This window comes from Podarcis muralis, chromosome 2, assembly GCF_964188315.1.
Source record: "Podarcis muralis chromosome 2, rPodMur119.hap1.1, whole genome shotgun sequence".
Lineage (NCBI taxonomy): Eukaryota > Metazoa > Chordata > Lepidosauria > Squamata > Lacertidae > Podarcis > Podarcis muralis.
This window is the reverse complement of record NC_135656.1, coordinates 52,531,105-52,545,120: the sequence shown is the minus strand read 5'-3', so window position 1 is coordinate 52,545,120 and position 14,016 is coordinate 52,531,105. Positions and strand designations below refer to the sequence as shown.

Sequence of the window (14,016 nt, the reverse complement as noted above, 5' to 3'; positions counted from 1 at the left end):
AGCTCAGGATCGGAGAGCTGTCCCTTTTCGGTCCGGGGGTGTCCGCCGCGTGCGTCAACGCGAATCCAGCCTGCCAAGAACAGCGCCCCCCCCCGTCTCTCCCCTCCCCCCCCCCAGCTCTCTCTCTCTGAGCAAACTCCGGATTGAGGCGACGCCTTGATTTAATAGAGCCCCAGTAGTCGCTCGCCTTCGCCCTCCATAAAAGGCAGGAAACCCCGGGGTTTGACAAGGAAATGTGACAACATGAAATGCAGACTCCGCCGCGTCTGATGGCCACTGGCTCAGCCGTGCCCAAAAGCCCATTCCTAACTGTTTATGTCAACAGCTCCGTCGCGGGGGAATTCGGGATCCCGGGGGCGGGAAGTCGGGGGGGGGGGTTGCATTTCTTCCATCGGCGGCGCGGCCAGACTCCGCTCATCAAGTTGGAATTTGGAAAGCTCAGAACCATTTTTCACGCCGTGGCTCTCCCCCCCCCCCAAAAAAAAAAAAATTAAATGCCGAATATTTATTGCTCCAATTATTGTCTGCTTTCTACCGGATTTTTTTTTTTTAAAGATCCCCTGCCTGAATCTGATGCCAACGAGCAAAACTCGTTTCAGCCTCATTCCTCTCTCTCTCGCTCTCCAGTGGCATCTGTTTTGTGTCAGAAAGTACTTCGGGAACAATTCAACTTTGCATTCAAATAACCCCTATTAAAGAGCCGCTTTCTCAGGTTCTTGCGCAGGAGGTTATTTTATTTTTATTTTTCTGTGAAGGGGTGGAATTTGGGGGTAATAATGCAGCGCTGCTCCCCGAGATCGCGGCACGTAATTGATTCATTTTACTCACTTTAAACACGCGCGCGCCTCCGGGGCACTCCCATTAGAGCCGCGATGAAATCTCGTGCGCGCGCGCTCGTGTCTTTAAAGACCCCTCCCTCCCATAAAACCTAATACTCAATTTACCCGGCCTTTCGATTGGGCTAGGTTAATCAACTGGGCGCCGGGTGAAATTCCACTTGGAAGAAGCAGCCGGGAATTGTCTCTGCAAAAAGGGGACTTGATGGGGGGGGGGGTTAGGAGTAACCCCCCCCCGCAACACCCTGGCCTTCTGCAATAAATCCTGGAGCCCCTTGCACGATCGTTCCTAACACCCTTAAAGCTCCCTTGCTCAAAGAATTTCCAGCGCGGAGATTTCCTAGTAATCCCTGACACCGCTGATTTATGCCCAATGACTGCTGCTTTCTTTTTGGTTTATAACCCTCCCCTGGCTCAGTTATTTTTAAGGGCATCTAGGATCACTGGAGGCTCCCTTCCCTCTCGCTCTTCTCGGCTAAATTAAGGCAAATCGTTCTTTTAAACAGAAAACCCCCTCCTCTATGTTTTTTTTATAGCACAGCTATAAACGATAATTAGAAAGGGCTGCGGAGGAGGCTGGTAAAGTAGGGGGCGGCGGCGAAGAGATAAGAGACATCGATTCGGGTACCTTAATCCGGTTTCTTTCAGATTCCATACTTTGCCCTGAGAAAACAGCGTGTTTTGTTTGGTTAGGCCTTCCCCCTGATCCTTCCCCTGTCTCTTCACATCAAGACTCCTGCATCGAACAGCTGCAGGGCAGGCAAAAAATGCCACAGGTGAAGTTTCCTCCATCATTGCATCCCCATGAAGCCGACTGCTCTGGACTAAGTGGGTTGCAACTCTGGACCCCAAGGATGCTTCCAAATGATTGTTTACTAGAGGATTGGTGCTCCTCTTGCACCTAAGTTTCTGTGGCATCTAGACAACATCGTTGGCATTAAAATGCCAGCCTCCCCCCCCTCCATTTAATTCACATTCACCCTTTCCAGTGGATAATCCAGTTTCTTACTGTTGTCGTGGCCAATGACCCATTTGCGAATTAAGCCCCCATCAGGAAGCACTGTGGGAGATGGAACCAGGTTCATATCTTGCCTCTGCCATGAACTCAGTCCAGCTGTAATCCTATGTATAACCTGGTGAGCATCTAAGTGGTTTACCTCTCAGTATAGGATTGCTCTGTTTGTGGCTTTAAGCAAATCACTTCCTCTCAGCCTGAGTTCTCCACCTGCTGTATGGGCATTCTAACTGACCTTACAGGGCTATTGCAAAAACATAAATATAAATAACAGCACAACCCTAACCATGTCTACTCAGAAGCAAATGGAATGGAATTCCACTAGGCCTGCTTCCAAATAAGTGGCCTAGTAGCCTCAGTGAATGTGTGTGAAGTGCTTTGAACAGTCTAGGACTACATTCCAGTGCATCTGAGGCCACATTTACCTGGGAGTAAGCCACAGGGTATTCAATAAGACTTACTCTGAACAGACATGGTTAGGATTGTGATGTTAAGTCTCAGTGCACTTAGTAGAACTTACTTCTGCATAAACCTACGGAGGCCTGTCTAAAAATGCTGCATACGTGCCACGTATTATTATGGAAAATCAAGAGTCAGAAGGGATGCCTAGTTAATCCCTCTGTAGCGTCAAGATTCTCCAGACATTAATTCTGATAGATGCTGACCTGGTCGCTTTTTTAAAGCTTCTTCTTAAAATAAAATAAAACAACCCCAGCCTTTCCATGGGGATTGTTGTTCTATAATCCAAGACGCCTTTGTTTATGTTTCTCCCTTTTAAAAGCAGAGCTTTCCTTCATTCTCAAAAGTTCAGACTGTTATAGAACAAAGAAATGCTCCTTTGTAAAAAAATTCACCACTTCACGGCAGTCATGAGGGATGCAGTATTCGGAACAAGAGGACCTATAAAATGCATCTTTACCTCAGAAAGCTAAAATAAGGCAGACCAGTTAATTCAATTTGTCTCTCATCCTGTGAAGAAAGAGTAATAAATTTCCTCAGCTCAGCTAGTCACCGGTTGGGAATGCAAAAACACACACTCTAATCAAGGAGAAGGATTTCCGGCAACAGTCACAAACAACTTGGGTGTATAAAAGCATCAACACATCTGGGCTTTCTGGATCGAGTTGTCTCTATCTTGGGCAAGTAGTAGCTTGACATTACCTCCTTTCCACAATTCCTCAGCTACCAAGTCAATTTCAAGCTGGCAGAGGTCAGATACCCAGTGCAAGTTCTGATGGACGGCCAGGGCTAGCTTTTGCCTTTGCTCAGCACAGTTGTACCTGTGCATTTTAAAAGTGATCTTCTTCCTTAATAATATAGTCCTCGACATTTTCTCAAACGACCTGGTCCTTCACTTTGACCCAAGCAGCAATCATGTATGCACTTACTTAAGACCAAGTCCTATCAAAGTGAGTGCAGCAATGAGCAGCAAGAGGCCAGCTCTGTCACCACTTTGAAGGGAATCAAAAAATTATCTTACTCTATCCGGAGAATTGCTACTTACTAAGTGGTGTAAACAATGAGTAACTTTACCAAAGCCAGGTATGAATGAAAAAGCCAAAACCCCAGTATTGATAGTCTGTATTCAGTAATGGAACATTACAACCCCACACATGTCTACTTAGAAGTAAGTTCAATGGCTTCTTACTCCCAGTGAGTATAGGATTGCAGCCTAAATGAAGAGAGGGTCCATAAGATTTGCCTGTTTTATTTGAATTATAGCAACACAAGTTTGTTTGCGGATTTGGCCTTTGTTCAGGCTTAAATTTCTGAAGAACTGAAAAACGAGACACAAATGATAACAGTTTCTTTGGCTTCAAGTGTTTTAAAATAAATAACTCCAAGCACGGACAAACCCACACACAATTAAACAAGGTTTTTTAATTTAATTCTAAATAAAAGAGATAAGAAATAATAAATCTTCAATAAAATATATAAAATTGTACAAGGCATCCCTTTCAAAGGGATTTTAATATGCTGGGGGTGAAAGGGTAGAACTGAGCTAATGGATAAGGTTCACAACACAGCTTGTAGCGGGGCAAAAACAAAACAAAACTCCAAAACAAATCGTGTGGCCCTTTCTCTTTTATAAACATGCCAAAAATACATCTTTGAGAAGTCCTGTCTTCAAGAGTCTGCATCCTCTATAGACACTTTACCATGAAGTTTAGCAATAGTAATAATAAAATAATTAGAATAATAAAAATGGGTTATTATAGTACCAAGTACACTAAACAGAACTCTTCCAGCCTGAAAAAAATATTAAAAGCCCGGGAAGGTGAGTCCTGTATTTAGAGTCAGTGGCACTATGTAGTTCCCATAGGTTTGTTTGTTTGTCTGGATCTATGGGTGTTTCAAGAAACATTTAAGCACAAATTCATTTCTATAAGCTAATAATGGTTAAAACACAGAATATTGCAATAAAAACAAAACAACTTTGCAACACGGTTTTGATAGTCTCTCTGCACATGAATGCAGACATGTACACACACACGCACATGCACACACACACACACTTCTGAAAAGCAACATCTCTTTTCTTCATACCTCTATTTTGTTTCCCCTCCTGATATCGTTCCAAAAGTCAAGTACTTGACTGCAAGTGGCAATTCTGAAGCAAACCAGGGGAGAACGGGATCAGGACAGAACTCTTCTCAAGCTCTCGGCCTGCCTTCTTGGCCACTGCATACATACAAACCCCTTATTTGATGTCTTATAAGCAAGAATAAACTGCAAACTAAGGATGACTAAAATTATCATTGGCATTAATCCTTTGCATAGTAGGTCCCTTTATCTGGATCAATCCCATTTATTCCAACGGAACTACTCTAGGTCAAATATTTGCAGACTGCCTTGCTGGATGGCCCAGCACTCTGCATTCAGAGTACTCCAACTGCCCACATGTCCATTTAAGGCCTAGACTGCAACAGAGAACCCAGCCGGAAATGCAGAAACTAACTCCTTGCCTCTACTTGAAAGTCTGCTTTTATTTCCAAAGTTGGTCTTAGAAATAAAATCCACGTTTATATCTAAATTTCCCCCACCAAGTCAAACAACACATGGGAACGTACCTACAGCCACATTTAAACGCGGAGTAAGCGCCGCTGAACAGGGTGGGACTTACTTCTGAGTAAACATGCCTAGGATCAAGCTGCAGCTTTCTCGCCTTAAAGAATGAACTGCTCCTATTTTGAAAAACAAAACGTGGTTTGACACCCCACTGCAAACATCGCGGGGAAACAGAAATGCTGCGAAAATGCATGATTTAAGTATTGATTCCCTTCCCGCCCCACCCCCATGTGCAGTATATAAACAAACTATATTACTTTAAGCATGTATGTTAAAAAAACCCCAACCCTTCTCTTTCAGGATCAGATTCTATGTGTTGAGATCACACCTGGCTGGTTCCCCAGCCTGCAGAATACAGGCTCTGCTTTTTGTTTCAAACTCCTATAAACTTGATAAGGCACATACAAACATGCAGAAAAATGACCAGTAATTGGCTTTTGTACTGCACTCTTGAACTGGGCAAGATCCACCAGAAAGTCTCTGCGCTGCTGCTTTGCTTTCTGATCTTCTTACGATAAATGGTACATGCTATATCCGACGGGAGTAGCATAGAGTCCTACAGGTGGAATGGGAAGCACAGGTCTGTGAAAGGGATAAGATGCTCCATAGAGTGAGGCCGCCTGGAGAGGGGAGTTGATGGGGAAAGGAAGGCTAAAGCCAGATGGCAACATGGGCTTGGCTGCCATTTTCAACTTCTCCAGCTCTGCTTCCTGCAGTCTCTTTGCCTTGGCCCTCCGGTTTTGGAACCAGATTTTGACCTGGGTCTCTGTGAGGTTCAGCGAGCTTGAAAATTCAGCCCTTTCGGCAATGGAGAGGTATTGCTTCTGGCGGAATTTGCGCTCCAAAGCCAACAGCTGGGAGGTGGTGAAAGGTGTCCGGGGCTTCCGGTTGGTCTTGTGCTTCCTCAGCGTACAGGCTGTGGGACTCAGGTGTCCTGGAAAGGAAAACAAAGATCAGTTACCAAAGCTGGGAGAGGGGGGGGGGAGTGGATGATTACTGCCAAATGTCGCAAAAGCAGCTTCTTCTCTCCTTTTTAGCGTATGGTAAAAGGTAAAGGGACCCCTGACCATTAGGTCCAGTCGTGGCTGACTCTGGGGTTGCGGCACTCATCTCGCTTTATTGGCCAAGGGAGCCAGCGTACAGCTTCCGGGTCATGTGGCCAGCATGACCAAGCCACTTCTGGCAAACCAGAGCAGCGCACGGAAATGCCGTTTACCTTCCCGCCGGAGCGGTACCTATTCATCTGCTTGCACTTTGACGTGCTTTCGAACTGCTAGGTTGGCAGGAGCAGGGACCAAGCAACAGGAGCTCACCCTGTTGCGGGGATTCGAACCGCCGACCTTCTGATCAGCAAGTCCTAGGCTCTGTGGTTTAACCCACAGCGCCACCCGCATCCCTTCAGCGTATGAATGAGGTATAAATTATAACAGCAGTACAATCCTAGCCATGTCTACTCAGAGGCAAGTCCTGTTTAAATCAATGGCTCTGACTCTTACGTACGTGGGGTGAGGGCCACATGCTAATAGTTTTAAAAAAATTATGATGACGATGGTAACAAGCAGAATAGTCCATTACTGGCTGCACAAAGGCAACCAGGCCCAATTGCACCTCCCACTCCCCAGACATCAAAACACTAAGATAAGACAGTTGGCTTAAGACGAACGCATGAGATTATGTTTATGGGAGGGCAAATATGAAAGAAAGCAGAACACAGGAAATTCTGACACACCAAGAAGGACCCCCTTTTTAAAAATGGAAGATGGGAATGATACATTAAACTTTAAAAGGGATAGCCTATATTTCTGCTTATTATGTGGATGTTTGCAATCTGGCTGTAGCAGACACATGTTGTTCTGTGAAACTACTGTGCCCCCTATTTTAAAAATCTGATGCGGGATCAAAGCAATGATCCATCTATTACATTTCTTTGTATGCTTTAAATCAGACATGTCCAACTTTCAAGAGACTGATCTACTCCCACTATAAAAAAAAACCTGACAGTGGTCTACTCATTGGATTGACCAAATTTGTTGAGCTTTTTGGGAGAAATCCAAGATTTTTTGGGGGGAAGGGGTCCCACGATCTGCTGCAGGCACCCCAAGATCTACCAGTAGATCACAATCTACCTGTTGGCCACCCCTGCTTTGCTTCATCTACGCAATATATCCTAGTTCAGGTTTTTAAAGGTTTTTTTTATGGGGGTTCTTTTTTTCTTCCTTGTTTGAAACCTTCAGAAGCTCAGCTAATGTAATGAAGACAGTACACAGGGATCCCCCCTGCCCCAAAAATATAGTAGCCTGTTTGGAAACTATCCTAGCTATTTTGCACATCACCTAGCAGCAGATTTGGGTCTGCTATCAGGAATACACTTGACAGGAAGCCACACCTGATTGCAGGTGCCTGAGGAGTCTGCATGTACAATATATGTATTTGTTACATTCACATCTTACGTTTTAAATTGTATGCTTAAAACATCTTGGGTGTACAGATAGAAATCAGAATAGAATACCCCACACTCAGTGAGGATCTTAGAATCCACCAAGCAAGTTTTACACATATTTTAAAAGCATTATTGCATGCTCTGCTGCTATGCTCTACTCCTTGCACCAGTAGGAATCCAATGGGTATTTGTTTCTGTAAGGCAAGGGTGGGCAAAATGTAGATCAGGATTTACTGAGAAATCTCTGGGCAATTTCCAGTAGGTGGTTAAGGGTTCCCAAAAACCAATTATTTAGTAATAGCAACAGCCACTTTCCCCATCTGCTGAAATAAGAAAACTAAAGAGGAGTAGACTTTGCGTGAAAGGACTGTAAGCTCTGTTCTTGTACTGAAAACAAATCCCTGAGCCCAGATTGTTCTTTAATTCTAACTGTATGTCCTTAGCACTTGGTTCTGGCTGGCAGATCTAGTGAAAAACAAAGGAGATCCGATAAGCTCACGTCTGCTGTAAGGGATACAGAGATTTCAGGTGAGCAGATGGAGGACTGTGAAGGTACACTGACAAGTCTCATATCCTTAACAACAGTCAACATGGCAACAGTGTTGGCTCCAGTGTTCCCGAATGCTATAGGATGCGATTACAGTAATGTTACAGCCCACCTGCACCCCCATTTCACTGTCCAGGCCTTTGCAGAACCTTATGGAGAGCTTTAACGAAAAATCTACTGCAAAGATACCATCTTACTGAAACAAGACTGTTGCCAAAACAGCTGGGCATCCTTCTTTTGTGCAATAATGCCCTCTATGTATGGTATCCTAGCGGAGAGTCCTACAAAAAGTCTAGGGCATCTGAAAACCTCTGGTCAGAAAATCAGGTGCATAACATGCTCCGATGTGCTCATCTTAGTAAGATCTGGAGAAGCAAGAACTTCTAGGGGCCCTTACTGAAGTTGGAAGTAGAACGTGTTACTAAAGGAAAGAGTTAGTAGTTGGCTGTGGGTTTTTTGATTTTTAAAGTTTCATAAAGGATAGAAATAAATGCATCCCCAGCCACTAGCTGTTATGATTTATCCAGCATGAATTACGTATTTTATCAGAAAGTTTAGCTGAAGCTTTGCCTGAGGACACGGGAGTCCGACAGGGTTCCCCCCCACACACACACTGTGACTGCGCTAATTGCCAAGCCTTTCATTGAAATCAATGGTAGACTTGTGATCTGGGAGCAAAGTCTTGACTGCTCTCCCCACCATCACCATTTTAGATCTCTGTATTCTAAGTCAGCAACAAAAAATGTAAAAGGAAGTCAACACACTGATTCAACATGTACTTTTTATGACATATGCATATATGTGTGTGTGCAAACATCTGTAGCTAATACAAGCAGTGGAATTTGTTTCATATCTTGTTCCATTACAACCCAAAGCCTGTAATTTACATAGTAATAGTCCCGACTCTTTTTAAAGCATAATTTACATTTCAGTAGCAGGACTTTCAGGACTCAGCAAGGCTATGAGAAAAGCAAGGGAAAGGCATAAATAGGAATTGCCAGCATCAGGAGCCTAAGACTGTATTCGACATGAAATTAACCTATACTGTTATTGGGACTTGCAAGCACTTGTGATAAACATCGCAATCTTAAAGAGACCACTTGAAAATTTACAGTATAATTCTATGTCTGTTCATTAAGCACTTTCCAATGGGACTTACTCTTGAATAAGCTTGTTTAGGATTGCAGCCTCAGAATTTCAGAATAGTTTTGAGGGAAATATTGGTTTAAGAGGCGAACGCTGTCTAGAATAGAATTAAACCTAAGATTGTTTAAATAGCTGGCACATTTCAGAATAAATGGTACTATTGTCACAGTAAGGATTTGGAAGGGATAATGTTTTGCTTCTGATTTTTTCCTTTTTGGTCTTTTTAAAGGAGGTGATTTTTTTTAAGGGGGTGAAAAATACAGTAAAGTTGGATATGCATTTATGAGTCAGGAAGCCCCATTTAAATCAATGGGGTTGATTTCTAAGTGTGTGCATGCATGCAGAGAATGGGTAGTGAGAGTAACTTCACTCACAGCTTTATCCCATGCTTATGTTAGGCTCGTGCTGTAAATTAAGTTTTACCCATATGCCCAAAGATAAGTGATTTGTAGCATGGCATTTAGGAATGACATTCATCGTTTACATAATGCAACAAGTGGGTTGTTATTGGAACATATTAAGAGAAGCATTCAGTCTTTCCCAAGCCCGCACTAATTAAAGCACATGTTGATTTGCTAATAACTGTCACACATATTTGTGGCTGAACAAAGATCATAATTAGAAGGCTTATTTCTATAGGCACAACTAGATATTGCTCAGGAAAACAATACGCTCTCCTGAAGTTCAGGAATTGCTTTTTTGCAAACCGCACAATCTCTTTAAGGCGCCATGAGAACAAGTCTCCCAGGAGAATTATTCAGTTATACAGGAGCACGGAGTTTCATGGAAGAGTATCCCCAAATTAGTGTGTATAGGATTGCAGCTTTAATAAAGGAGGTTCTGTTAGGCTTGTATCCTTGGATCTAGATGTGAAGAAGGGCAGATTAAATGCCATTTGTTTTAAGTGGTAATAGGGAAAGCGCAACTTTTCAGTATGAGAATATTTGGAAAAATACTGTTCCAGATAATGGGTGCTCTTAACTTTTGCTTTTAACAGGAACTTTCAAAATACAGTATTACAGCTGCTGCGTCAAGGGGGAGATGCCTATACTAAAATCTATGTAATAATTAAAAAAAAAATGATCTCCTAACTATGCATACTGTCTGTACACCTAGAAAACCTTAATCCATTTCCCCTTTATTTCTGATGAATTTCCCCACTTTTCCTTGTCATGTGGTGCAACAGTTTCAAAGATATTGAGAATCTACAATGTTAACTTTACTATCAGCATACCTCTATACATTTATACTGGAATATATCATATTTTGTACTATAATATCTTATTTGTGGATTTTTTTAAAACCCACCATTCCTATATCCTCTCCTTTTACTATTTTCTTGAAGTGACTTTCATTTTATTTTATTATCCAGGAAATATAAACTCTCACTAGATAACTCCTATTTTTATGTGGAAAATAAATGAGTATTGGAGTCAACCAGACCTGAGACACTGTCTAGAGCAATTTAGTAATTTTTTTAATAGACGCTGAAGAATGGCAGTTCCACTATTCAGAAAGCTCCTCTGGGATTTTTTTCACTCCCTCAACTTTTCTTCAGTTGGAAACGCATTCCATTAAAAGTTCCACTGAAATCAGATGAACTATAACTTTTAAGTGAAATTGTCTTAAGATGGGAGTGTTCTCTTAACCCAAGTTGGCTTCATGTCCTGAAACCCAAAGGCAGGCAAAAGCACCACAGACATGAAATAATTCTGTGGAAAGCTATAAACAAATACACTGAAATTCCAGTGGATACTTAAATATGCTTCGTTTTGTTAAAACAAACCCACACTCACAAAACCCTTTGCCAGTTATTTGTATTTAGAATTACAAACAGTTTCTGATTGCTTAGGGAAACTGGTAAGAAGTCTGTGGCTGCAATCCTAATGCTACTTAACTGGGGATAAACTCCATAATAGCAAGTCCTGCTGAATTCAGAGTGGACACGGTTAGGCTTGCACTATCAATAAGGATGCTATTCAGATTTAGAATAAACCACAATTATCTGGCCTTGGGGTGGTCATGGTCAGTGTGTAATCCTATGCCAGTTTACTTGGGAGTTAAGTCTCACTTAACTCGATGAGAATGACCTCTGAGCAAAGGTGTGCAGGATGAGGCAACAAGGCAAGGGAACGCAGAAAAGAAAAAGCTAGGCCTTGATTGCCTTTGGGGGTCTTTTACCAAATGCAAGCGGAGAAAAATCGGTATAGAAACAGAGATGACGAGAACAACTCTTCCTTGCCACCCATTTCCCACCACCGGGGGGGGGGGGGGATATAGCAACTTGTACTCCGATTCAGCTTAGCTGGAAGTAAACTGCATTAAAAGAAAGTGTGTGGTGGAAGCTATCAACACATTTGTTCTGGTACAAGTTTTTCGTGTGACAGATCCCACTTTGTGGTGGATGAAATGAACTCTGGCCTATGAAAGCAAATGCCACAACAGACATTTAAGGTTCCATCAGGTTCTTTGTTCATATTTCTATTAGTGGAATTTATTTCCAATTAAGCAGAGTATCAATTTACTATTTTTCTGCTGCATACAAAATGTTTTCCGAGAGAGGAACAGCTTCTGGGGGGAAATATAGGCATTACTATCACCACAGTTACCCCTTTAACATTAAAAGAAACACAGTACCTTCCATTATCAACACCACCACCCCAATATCCAAAGAATGAGATGAAGCAGAGGTGGGCTGCGATAAGGACAGATGTGTGCATGCACTTGCACAACAGTATCAAGAACTCTGTTATGAGCATAAAGAGAAAATCGTAGAAAATGAAATAAAGATGGATCAAAGGCATTAAGAAAAGCCATGGTTGGGCGCGAGGGAGGAAGCCACACTTTTCAGACTCCAAACAGATTTCAGAATGTTTGCGGCAAGACTGACAAACAGAATAAGAGATCAAGATGAAAAAATATTTAAGGGAGATTGGAAATGTTTTGTTGATTGTATTTGGAAAATCACTGTAAGCATATTAAAAAGGTAACAGTAGCAGAGTAAATTCAGCAGTAACCATTATTGAGATATAAAACTGAGAAAATGAAAATATAGGCATTAATTACAATATGTAATGGAAAAGAAAATAAGTGAACCATGGAAAGGATGGGGGAAAGTCAAAACTAAATGTGTAATTGGTATTTGGGTTATTAACAACTGTTTTAATGGTGAAAATCATAAATATAAAATTAATAATAATAAAACAGGTTTCAGAACATTGGGAAACTGTCCAGAAATCTGTCCCAGGAAACTAGTGCTCCAAAACAATGTGGTTTGCAGAAACCTTTTTAAGCGACGAGACCTTTGAAAGCCAAAGCGATGGGCGATGCTGTCACGGAGCGCATTTTCTCACAGCCTGGAAACTGCCGTCCAGGTTCAATGGAGCTGGCAGTTCTCGACTAGTGAGGAAGAAACAAGAAGGTTGATCTTTCCCGCTTCTATCTTCCCCATTTATTCTGTCCCTGGGCTAAGTTTAGAGGCCCTACATGGGCCCCATTGAGAGAGGCGCGCAGTTAAGGGTAAAGAGAGAAAGCCCGAGGTGCGCGGAGGAGCCCGAGGCTGCCTGCTCCCGCTGCTGCAGGTGCACCACGAAAGACAACCGAGGGAGATTATAAGAAACCACCGTCGATTCCCCGCCTTGCCATGTCTTTGCCTACCGAGAAGACAGCGTGGGGGGGGGGGGGTGAACTACTGCAAAAATTAAAATGACTGAACTAGGCGAGAGTCCCTGAAAAGGCGTCGCGAGAGAAAGGAGAGATTCGACTGCGATCCATCATCCTGGGGGATGGGGGGGGGCAGCCTAGACGCGGTAGCGCAAGACCATCTCCCTCTTGCCAACGGCAGCTGGAAGGAGGCATGACTAATGCGGCGAGGAGAGGGTCGCTGGCGCTGGAACAGCCGGCTCTCGAGGCGTCTCGGCCGCCGGAGGTTTTTTTTGGACAGTTCCGGGCGGGTCCAGCCTAAGGAAGATCGCGGCGGGAGCGCGCGGAATTCTTTGGTCATTCTTCTGTTCCTTACTACATGCAAACCAAATGAAGGCTTGGCCGCAAAAGCTGGCTATGGGGTTGAAAGGGCTCCCTCCTTGTTCACTGGAATCGTGCTTTCTGCTTCGCCCTGCAAAAGTCCCTTCCCGAGAGACTAGGTGGAGGGATCCGGCGCAGCGCCTCGATCCCCTCCTGCTGCTGCTGCCCCGAAAGTTCGGATCTGGAGGGAGTTCAGACTGCGGCGAAGCGGCTGGTCCCTCGACGGCCGGAGAAAGAGTCCTGCTAACTATTTCCTCCCCTCTCCCCACCCCCCTCCATCCCACACCCCCCGAGGGATGTTTTCCCTCGCAACCCTCCCGACCCCGACTTCCCTGGCGAGGGAGACAAGAAGACTCACTTGGGGGAGGGGAGTATCTGCCGGCCTCCGGGATCCACGACGAGCCGTCCTCGGAGTTCTCGGATTTAACCGACGACGTCTCGAAGGTTTTTGTAAGCCCCCCGGGGCTGGCCGCTTCCCTGGCGCCGTGACCCGGCAAGAGCAGGTTCCTGGAAGTGCCCAAGCCCGCCCCGTCGAGGCCGCCGCCGCCGCCCGTCTCGCGAGGGGGCTTCTTGTCGGACATCAGTGCCTCGACGCTGAAAGGCAAGCTGGACACCTTGACGGGGCGCCGCTCCTCGGGCCCGGCGGCGGCGGGGCCCTCCTCGTCGGACGAGAACACCTCCTTCGCCTTCGACGGAGAAGACATCGCGGCGCAGCTTCGCGACGATCTCCGCCTCGAGAGCTGCTGCTGCTGCCGCCCGGCGTTCCCTTCGGCTGCTGCTGCTGTCGCTGCTGCTGCTGCTGCTGCTCCTCGGTCTCCCGACCCCTCGATCTCTCGCGCTCGCTCCCGGACGCACTAGCTTGGCTCGCCGCAGCCCCGAATCAGCCGAGCAACTTTTTTTTCCTCCCCTTTTTTGGGAGACTTCTGGCCGTTTCCTCCTC

General features: G+C 44.5%; 1 protein-coding gene across 1 annotated transcript; it reads right to left on the bottom strand.

The window, feature by feature from the left end:
* Positions 1–3,717: 3,717 nt before the first annotated feature.
* MSX2 (msh homeobox 2) lies at positions 3,718–13,791 on the bottom strand. The gene is made up of 2 exons (XM_028717862.2): positions 13,435–13,791; positions 3,718–5,854 (listed from the first exon to the last, which is right to left on the bottom strand). The coding sequence occupies exons 1-2, from the start codon at positions 13,778–13,780 to the stop codon at positions 5,430–5,432; spliced, it is 771 nt and encodes a 256-aa protein (XP_028573695.1). The 5' UTR covers positions 13,781–13,791; the 3' UTR covers positions 3,718–5,429.
* Between the last annotated feature and the right edge of the window lie 225 nt (positions 13,792–14,016).